The sequence below is a fragment of the Lipotes vexillifer genome, unplaced genomic scaffold (assembly GCF_000442215.2).
Source record: "Lipotes vexillifer unplaced genomic scaffold, Lipotes_vexillifer_v1.1 scaffold528, whole genome shotgun sequence".
NCBI classification, from domain to species: Eukaryota; Metazoa; Chordata; class Mammalia; order Artiodactyla; family Lipotidae; genus Lipotes; species Lipotes vexillifer.
In genome coordinates this window covers 659,887-670,305 of record NW_006794582.1, presented here as the reverse complement: position 1 = coordinate 670,305, position 10,419 = coordinate 659,887, and the positions used below count along the sequence as shown (strand labels likewise).

Below are 10,419 nucleotides of genomic sequence, written 5' to 3'. Positions count from 1 at the left end.
ACATTTCCCTTGGAAAAAGATGCCCCTGTCACTGAGCAGGGTGGGGGTGGCGTGGTATGTGTTAGTTTTCAGCAAACACCCAGAGTTAGTAGGAAGGCAGGCACTGCTTCTAATAAGACATTACTGAACTTCCTGCTTTTTATGAAATACCACTGATAAATTATTATTTACGTCAGAAACAACACAGAGGATCATAACATACACTTGAGCACAAGAGATCTGTGCTAAGCATAGAGATCTCCTGGGGCTCCTGGAGCATCACTGTCGTCCACTCTGGGTCTGCTTTGACCCTACTGAGGCCTATCTTAACTATTTTATTTATTATTATTATATTTTGGCCACATCTCATGGCATGCGGAACTCCCCCAACCAGGGATCCAACCCTCGTCCCCTGCAATGGAAGTGCGGAGTCTTAACCTCTGGACCGTCAAGGAAGTCTGATGCCTATCTTAAAGTGTCTGTCCCCACAGCCTGAGGTAGAAATGACAAGGAGGCAGCCCAGGCTCAGCAACTCTTGGTAATGCAACTCACCCAGCCCCCTTAGCCCCAGACCCTTCCTGCTGGCTGGGAGGCCCAGATGGCCTCTCTGCAGCCTGGAGCAGGGAGACAGTTGACCCCTGGGATGGCCAGGCTCAGCCCTGACCCCCAGGCAAGGGGCAGGATGAGGTGCTCAGGGCAGAAGTGTCCTTTGGGAATCTGATGAGGGAGGTCCGGGAGGGTGGTCCCTTGGTGGATGGTCAGGGGGCCAGATGTCTCAGGGCAGCCTGCAGGGACTTCTTCAGGAAAGTGGTATTGAGCTCCAGAGCTGCAGCCAGGCCTAGCCTCTGGGGCTCACTGATCTGGAGAGAAGGAAGAATCATGTCTGGACTCTAGCAACTGATCCCTCCCCTCTCCCCTCTGCCCCTGGGCTCTGTTTAGTTAGAAGAGAGAAATCCAGGACACAAGGACAATAGGAGGAGATGACTCCCTGAGCAATCTACCCTCATTATCTCACCATGCTTAAGCAAGGTGTTTGGATTCAGGTAGACCTGGGGTCAAATACTAACTGCACAACGTACTATGTCAGCCATATTAAGAATAGTTGACAATTATTAGGTGCTTACTATGGGGCAGCACTTTATATGCATGACTTCATTTAATCCTCACAATCCTCCCATTTTACAGATGAGGAAACTGAGGTTCAGAGACGCTCCACTGTGGCTGCCACATTCCTTCTAGGCCACTCTCTTCCCTGACCTGTTGCTGCAACCTCTGACCCATCTCTGCCCTGTACCTTCACTCTCCAATCCCCACTCCTTGCCAAGGCCAGAGGTTTCTTTACAGAATACAAATCTAATCAGGTCACTCCAGCTGAAGGCCCTGAGATAACCTCTGATGCCTCATATTGCAGGTCCTTCCAGGATCTACAGAGGGTCTTCAGAGGATCCAGGAGCTTCCTGAAATTGTGCATAAGATGTGTATTCATATTTCCATTTTTCTGGGAGGATGTATGCCTTTCACCAAATCATCAGATAGGCCTATGATCCCAAGAAAAGGGTTAAGAGGCAAGAGAAGACCTGGTCTTCAAGATAAAGTCCCAGCTCCTCACCATAACCTACAGGGCCCTCCGTTAGATGCTACCATGACTTGGCAATGTGACCTCGGGCAAATTACTTTAACCTGTGTCTCAATTTCTTCACCTATAAAATGGAGCTAATAATAGTATCTTCTCATAGGACTAACACCTGGAATAAACTAGTGAGTTAACATATGCAAAGGGCTTAGAACGATGCCTGGAACATATCAGGGGCTACAAGTACCAGCTCTCAGTATTTTAGCTCTCTAACTTCATCCCCTACAGCCATCTACTCTTGGGATTTTAGGCCTCAGCTACAGTGATGTACCTGCAGATCCCCTGGGACATTGAGTGCTTACACCGTTTCTTTTGCCTGGAATGCCCTTTCCTTCATCTCCGCCCTTGACTACCACTCACCCTTTAAGAGTCAGGGAAGCCTGTCCCAACTCCCAACCACAAACAAGGTTTAGTTGCCCCCTTTTCCTCTGTCATCAAATGCCCTGTGCATACCTTTCACCTGGCTCCTACCAGATATTACAATGAGCCAGTTATCATCTCTCTCCCCTCTCACTAACTGGGGGAGAGGGTCAAGTCCAGGACAGAAACTGTGATATGGTCACTGTTGATTCCCTAATGCCCCAGATAGCATCTGGCCCACAGCAGTGTTGGCTGGATGAATGAACTCCTAAGCAGTCTCACTCCCCTGTCTTGGGCTTGAACTTGTGGTTTCCAAGGCTAACACTCAGGGTTTTCTCCCTGGCAAACATATACCCTCGTGGCAGGCTCAGAGCAGCAGGAACAGCCCTCATGGCCCTACCAATACTCACATTGGCCCGATACTTGGTTACCACTGTCAGCGTGAGCTTGGCATAGGCCATGGACGTGGTGGCTGCTGGCCCCTCTTTACAGAGTTTCTCCATCAACACACTGAACTTCTCAGAGGGCATCTCCACCTGCACACATTAGGAGATCGGACAGTAGCACAAGAAAGGGCCCTGGATTCAACTCCCAACTCCATCACTTCCTAACCAGGTGATCCTGTGCAGGTCACTTAACTGAGACTCAGTTTCCACATCTATAAAATGGGGCTCATGATGTCAAACTCTGAAGACTGTGAAAAGGATTAAATGAGATTATGCACATAAAGCCTAGCACACAGGTCTCAAAAAATGGTGGCCACTGTTACACAGGCTCAGATTAGGAGATGGGGGACAAGGATCCCTCATCTGGCTTAGTGGTTGAAGATATAAAGGAGAGAGGTCCCAAGGGGGCACTGGCAGTATAATAACAACAGATCTTCATAGTCACAATTTAATAAACGCTTATTATGCGTTAGGTACCATTCTGAGCACGTTACACCAATTATACCATTTAAACCTCACCCCAGTTTTATGTGGTAGGTGCTATCATCACTCCCCTTTTGCAGATGAGGAAACCGAGGCATAAAGAGGTTAAGTCAACTACCTACGTTATAAACAAATGAGGCAGAATTTTAGGTACTGATATATGGAAAAACTGCCGAAATGTACTGTTAGATGAAAAAAGCAACATGCAGAGCACTGAGCTTGGTGTGTTACCATCTATGTAAAAGGCAGGGGAAAAGTAAATTTCACCATGTGTCCTTGTATATAGACAGCATCTCTGGGAGGGTTCCCCTGCAACTAGTAACACTGATTAGCCCTGCGGAGGGGAATCTCGGTGGCTGGGGAAATTTTTTTCACTATATCCTTTTAAGCTTTCAAAATTGTGAACATATGAATCTATTACCTATTCAAAAATAAATTAGGCACTGTCCCTGGCAGTCCAGTGGTTAGGACTCCACGCTTCCACTTCAGGGGGCACGGGTTCAATCCCTGGTTGGGGAACTAGGATCCCGCATGCCACGCAGTGCGGCCAAAAAATAAATTAATTAAATTAAAAAATAAATTAAATTTACACACACACATTCAAAAAGTCCCTCCCCAAGGCCACACAGCTACTAAGAGGCAGAGCTGGGATTCACCATGCAGTCAGCTCTCTGCTACCAGCCTTTCAAGCCCCTGGACCCTCCCACTGTCACGGGCACCCTGCCGGAGGGCAGTCATCCTGCTTGCCCCTCCATCACTGAAGGGGTCAGACACCCAGGAGCTGCACACCCAGCCACAGCACTGCAGCACTTCTTTGTCCACTCTCCCCCGAGGCAGCCTGCTCACCTGCCGCTCCAGGAGTGACTGCAACACCAAGAAAGTCTCTTCCTTCCAGGGCAGCTCCAAGATCTGTCTGCAAGGCACAGGCCCCAGTGAGGAAAGCTCAGCTTCCCACCTGAGCCTGAGTATCTACTGCTCCTACCCCAAGGCAGGGCAAGGCCCTGGGGACAGCCAAGATCTCCAGCCAACAAAGGAAGTAGTCAGAGCCCCCCGATGCTGGCGGCCATCTAGCAGCCACTGCTGCAGAGCCCATACTCAGTGCTGGGAAGGCCACAGCCCAAGACCCCCGGGACCTGACATGAAGGATTTGGCAGTGAGAGGTACAAAGGTCCCCTGGAAAATAACCAGGAGTCGACAGTGCCTCCTGAGTTTGAAAGCGGAGGACGACCCAGGGAAGAGGAGGATGATGATGGGTGAGATGACACACAGGAGGCTTCCTAGAGAAGGCGAGACCTCCCTGCGGAACCCAGCCCACGGTGAGGTCCACTCCAGCTGCACCTACTGTCCTCAGCTTGTTTGGAAAAGCAGGATGTCAGATGGAAACGGTGCGGCTTCAGACTTGGTTTTGATCCCAGGCTTTTGCACTCGCTGGCTGTTGACCTTTGGCCACCTCCCTCAACCTCTCTGAGCTTCAGTTTTTCCATCTCTAAGGCGGCCACAGCACTTACCTCACAGGATTGCATGAAGACTAATGAAGTAATAAATCTAAAGCACAGAGAAAGTGCTCAGTGACTGGTGGCTGGTAGTATTTTTGCGACTGTCCCCTTCTCATATTATACTTAGCATTTCATATTTCATGTTAGTGTCCAATGAGATCTCACCTACTCATTATTTCTACATGTCTGTATCTTGACTCCCCAATTTTGATACCTAAATTTAACACCAATTTAATAACAATATTTGAGCACTCACTAGGTGCCAAATAATGTGCCGAGGCCATTATATGCATTATCACATTTACTATCTAGAAAAACTCTACAGAGTTCATACGTGGAAACAGAGGCTCAGAGAGATGGAATAACCTGTTTAAAACTCACACATTTAAATAAAAGGCAAGGTTGAGACCTGCAACCATGTCTGTCTGACTCCAGAGCCAGTGCTCTGAACCACTAAGCCATGTTCCAACTACACCAAGAACTCAAGAGCAGGAGTGCCAGCCTCTTCGCATTCCCGGGGGCACCTGGCACAGAAGACTGAAACCCTGGGCTTGGGAAGGTGCATGGGATGGCAACTAACGGGGCCACAGGTGGGAAGGCACAAGCCAGACTCAGGACAGCGAGAGGGGGCAATGGCTGTACTACTGCCTGTATTTCAGGCACGGGGCCTGGTACCCAGCCAGCTCCAAGTCCAGAATGCCAAGAGCAGGTTTGGCCAGAGGGAGGAGGTGCGGGTGGGGCCAGCGTGGAGCTTGTACACTCACCCCAGCATTAGAGCCTGCATGTCCGGCTCCAGGGCCTCGTCCTTTGTAAGGCAACACAGTAACTCTGTTTGAGCTGGACCTGGGTGGGCGACAGCAGAGGGGAAAAGTCGGAGAAGCCGGCAGGAGAGAATGGGGCTAGCAGGGAACAAAATGCCTGGCCCTTTACAGGTGGCGTCGTCAGGGAAGCAACAGGTATCTTCATTTCTTGAAAACTCAGCTCCTGCCAGGGCCACCCAGGGGGTGAAGGGTGCTGGGAACAGACAGGGAAGAGCTACCAGGCCTGGGGCCCATTCCAGAATTACCTGTTCCTGGGGCTTGGAGCACAGGGCCAAGGAGGGCTCTGCAGACGGCATAGGTGTACTTAGTACAGAAGGAGGTCAGGGCAGTTGTGAGCAAGCGGGAGGCTGAGGAAGTCAGGGAGAGAATCTACAGCCAATGGGGAGGAAAATATTAATTTCTTTCTTCTTCCTTCCTATCAGTGTTTATTGAACACATATTTCAGAGGCTCACACATTACAGTACAGAGAAAAAAGAAGTTCTTTTATCTAGGACTCACATGGATCCACTCATTGGAAAGGACACATAGCTCCCTTCCCCAGCTCCCAAATCCCTGATCCCAAACCCCAAATCCCTTCCGCTTCTGTAAGAATCTGGGGCCCAAGAGGGAGGAGTTAGATGCCAGGTGGGTAGATGGCCTAGGGGCTATGCCCTTCCCTTGCCCCAGGCTCCCCAGACAAGCAGATGCATGCAAGGCTGGGAACACCCTCTCCCACCCTACTGAGGCTTCAGACTCTCTCCCTCACTGTCCCTGGCACTCCATGTGCATCCCAGCGCACCTACCCGTCCAAGGAAGAGGCTCCTGGTCAGCACAGTAGCATTGCTGAGGCTGAGGTCTGGTGAAAGGGCCAGCAGCCAGGTGCAGAGCTGCAGGAGACCTGTGTCCGAGAGCTGCGGGAGCTGCAGCTGGGCACACACCAGGTCCACCTGCCAAGGAGGAGGGAGGACACCGGGACACTCAGCCTGTCTCTGCTGGGCTGTCTCAAACCAACCGGGCAGCAGAAGGGGCGGGGCCAGGACACTCCAGGGTAAGGTAAGGTGGGGAGAGCTGCCCTACGGGGAGGAACCAAGGGCTATAAGAAACCACTGAGGGTCACCCCGGCCCCTGAGACTAAAAAAACCCAACAAAATCCCCTCCCCAAATTCCTACATGAGGCAGGGAAACACAAACTTAAATGGAGAGAGGGACCGTGTCCTCAGGGCCAGGCGGTTTTTCTGGACTCACCTGGCCAGGACTGCATTCGTGGAGAAGCTGCAGCTCAACTGGTGGGGTGCCCTCCAGCCTTTCCAACCCCTGGGAAGGCAAATCCCATGTTAGGACCTGCAGAGCCCTCAGTGACAAGTCACTGAGGCCACCCCTTCAATTGACAGAGTGGATGGCTAAGGACCCCAGAAGGTGCTACTAGAGGAGAGGAACTTGCCTCGAGTTAGAACCTGCCTCAGGTTAGAGTACATACTTGGACCAAGAAAAGCCTTTGCAGGGACTGTCCTCAGACCTTCATTCCAACCCCCTCACCCAAACAGCCTGTGCCTCACTGCACTGGGGCTTCCCTGGGCACAGCTGGGGTCCAGGCAGGGGGCGGAAGAAGGGTTATGGGTAGCAGAGTAGGGCCAGTCACCTTCCCGAGGGTCTTGAGCAGCTGCTGCAGCCTGGGAACTTGTTCCTGCAGAGGAGAGCCCAGTCACTGCTATGTCCCCACCCACGCAGCATGGCCCCCAACCCAGACCCAGCCCCCTCTCTGAGAAGGCCCCAGGTCAGTGGGCACTAGCAGGCAAAGATGATTCAAGACAGCCAGAATGTAAACCCTGCAAAGTGCTTAAAGAACTCAAACTAGACAAGACCTATGTAAACCCAACTGAACAGACTTGTCTTCTCTGCATACATCCTAATGGGGACAGACCCAGGCCTTGGGCTGGGAGGACAGGCTGGATGCTGGTATGATTCCCCCATTCCCATAAGATGGGCGGCAGGGGTACCTCCAGAGCCTTTCCTCTTCCGTGGTACCCTTAACCTCACACTATTGATCATTAGGTCAAGGGCTCCCACCTCCAGTAACTCCTGTCCCCACCGCCTCCTCAGAATCTGTGGAGCAGAAACTACATTCCTTCAACCCCACCTCCTTCCCCTTGCTCCACGGACTACAGTCATCCCAGGTGGGACACAGTATCCCAACCGGCTTAAACCCCCCATTCCTGAAGAATCACTCGAAAGCAGCCTCCTCACCCTAGTACCTGGATAGCTCTGGGCAACTCCAAACTCTCAGGTAGGCCCTTAGCATCCTCTAGACTCTGACCAGCCTCACTGGGCTTAGCCCCCAAAACAGGCTGGTTCTTAATGGACGATGCACCTCCTCCATTGGCCAGGGATTCCAAAGATTCATGTTCAGGTCTGTTTTCCTCATGACTTTCTTCTTCTTCCTTTTCCAAACACCGGAGCCTTTTGGGGGCCCTCTCCCCCTCAGGACTGGCAGGCTCTTCCTCCGCTTCCTTTCTGCGTTTCCCAGGCCGCTGGGAGTCCTTGTCCTCCTCCTGTTCTGTCCCTTTGGGATCTGGAGCCTGGGGCAACTTCAACTTCCTGCCCCCTTGGCCCAGCTGCCTACACAGGCCTCGGAGCTGTCTCTGGCACCTTTTAGACAGTGGGGACGCTCCCTCAGTGGAAACCCCAACACCCAGATCCCTTCGCAGAAATTCCCCAAGGGCCCGGAGCCAGGGATCAGGGTCGGGGCTTGGATCCTGCTGCACAATCTGCAGCACAGGGTGGAGACTGCTTTCAGGCAGCGACGGCCAAACAGCCATCAGTAGGGACATCAGGTTCCTCTGGCATAATGGGGGCAATCGCAGCAGCAGTGGTTTCCTGGGTAGCAGAGGGAGAACAAGCAGTTAAGAGTGTCTTGCTGAAAGGAACATAGGGCAGACTGGGTAGAGCTAGAGGCTAGATGGCACCGGACAGACGGGGGCGCTGGTGGGCAGTACCTGCGAGTCAGTATGGCTGGAGGAGGGGACAGCATGGAAGTATTCAACAAGTGGGCATCTATTCTACACTACACTAGGCCCTGCTCTTTGACATCTCCTATTTCAGCTCAAAAATTCACGTTGAAACCTACCGTATAATAGATCCATGCTTGTTTTATGAAAAAAAGAAAAAGAAGCCCTTTCCCAAACTTTACGTAAAAATAATACTCCAGATACTGAGCAATGCTTAGCCTGCAGCCCTGTGCTCCCCTTGGCAGTCCCCTGAAACTCACAGGGTCACATCTGTCCAGCTCTGATGTTCCTTTCACTGAACTGAGTTCCTGAGAGGCAGAAGCAGTGTGTCTTTCCTCTGTGTCCCAGTACCCAGCACAACACCAGCCTAAAGTAGGCACTTGGTGCACATTTATTGACTGAATTAAATCTCTGAGAATAAGTGTTCACAGATCAGCAAGACTGCTGTGGACAGAGCAAATCTGTAACGTGACAAAGGCACGAATGCAGATGCTGTGTGACCTGAGGCTTGCTGGAGCGGCAAGCAGGTCATGAGTGCATCTAGCCCACCACCCATCACGCCTCTGCACCTCTGTATACATGACTTTGTGGGGCTGTTTGTCATCACACACAGAGGCACTTGGGATATATAAGAGAGGAACGAAACCTTTTATTTTTTTGTGGAGAAAAAACACTAAATGAGAGAAAAAACTAGAGTAGAAGTTAAAAAGATCATCAATTTGTGGTGGAGGATACTGAAGTAGAGAAGTGGGGAAGAGCCTACTCCAAGGACTTTTATCTTTTTTGTGCATGGATTCCCTTATCAGAATAAGAGGGTTTAATGCATAAAATACATAGCATTACAGAAGAAAACAATTATACTGCAGTACAGTTCTATCCAGGGACCGCAGGTTACGTTCCATTCCCCTGACTCCGTCCAGAAAGAGCCAGACCATTGGGTAAACATTTCTAGAGCGTCCAATTTGCGGATTCAGAAAATTCTCTTGAAAGAAATTCAAGATGGAGTGTGGGAAGAAAATAATAGAACTTCTATTTCTATTTATCTAAAACATAAAAAAGTATTACAAATATTTAAAATATGGATTGGCCCTCCATATTCCAGTGTCCAATAAGAATAAAATTTAAAAAATTTTCTATTTATGTATACTTGACAATGTACGTATTTTAACACATGTGTACACTTGACCTATACTGGAGGTAAGAGATGGAAGTGTGTGATTAAAATTAGTTAGAATCTACTGACATAATTATTCATTTACACCCAACCGAGGGCAGGTGTCTTTCGTCTAGGTAGGCAGCACTGCCCCCAGTACCTACGCCATGAGGGTCTGCCGGAGGCCCCTCCTCACAGGGCGCGCGGCAGGGACCCGCTCTCGGTGCAAGTATTTCACCTCTCTGTGCCTCGGTCTTCTCAACTAGAGAAGTGGTAGCGCCAGCCCCTGCCTCACACCACCGTGGAGGATGACGGGCGGGGCCCCGAGTTACGCCAGCGGCCGCCGCGACCAGCAGGACGGGAGGAACGCGGGCGGACGACTTACAGCTCCAGGCGACAGTCCGGGCCCTCCACGACTGGCTCCTCCCGGCACAGCGCCTCGAAGACGCGGTCCCAGCCGAAGGGCTCCCCGCCGCGGCCGCTCAGAGCCCGCAGCACCCCCAAGCCGCGCCGCGCCCCGTCGGGCCCCGCCTGCAGTGTCTGCAGCAGGAGGCGGGCGGGGGCCTCTAGGTGCGCCCAGGGCGCCGGCTCCGCGTCCTCAGCCTGAGCGGGTGCCGCCTCCGGGGCCTCCATGCCCGGGGGCCAGGGAGCCGCGCTGCCCCGCGCTCTGGTTTCGGGCCTCAGCTCCTGGGCCTGGGGAAAGGGAGGCGGACGACAGCGCCGGCCCTGATGCTGCGGCCGGCCCCTTCCCGCGCGCGCCACATTCCCTCCTCAGCGTTCGGGGAGGCTCTCGGACTCGCACCCCGCCTGCGCGCGAGACTAGATCTGTCAGAAACGAAAGGAACGGGGAAGTGCGGCCGAGGCTGGGCGCAAGGGCAGGCCGGAAGGGGCAAGTAGAATAGGAGTAGGGAGGCGGGGCGAAGGCCGAGTGCAGATCTGCTGATGAGGCGGGACCAGAGTGGGGGCGGTGCCACTAGGAAATCGGTTAGTGGGCGGGGTCATGCAAGAGCTAGAGTGGGGCGGGGCTTGATGGAGGATGGGTCCTCTGCGGCTGACCCTAACC

The 10,419-nt window shown here is 52.2% G+C and overlaps 1 protein-coding gene across 1 annotated transcript; it reads right to left on the bottom strand.

The window, feature by feature from the left end:
• Nucleotides 1-737: 737 nt before the first annotated feature.
• On the bottom strand, nt 738-9,989 carry FANCE (FA complementation group E). Its single transcript, XM_007467248.1, has 10 exons — nt 9,742-9,989; nt 7,451-8,072; nt 6,838-6,882; nt 6,444-6,512; nt 6,002-6,145; nt 5,464-5,587; nt 5,162-5,240; nt 3,748-3,814; nt 2,383-2,508; nt 738-839 (listed from the first exon to the last, which is right to left on the bottom strand). The coding sequence occupies exons 1-10, from the start codon at nt 9,987-9,989 to the stop codon at nt 738-740; spliced, it is 1,626 nt and encodes a 541-aa protein (XP_007467310.1).
• Between the last annotated feature and the right edge of the window lie 430 nt (nt 9,990-10,419).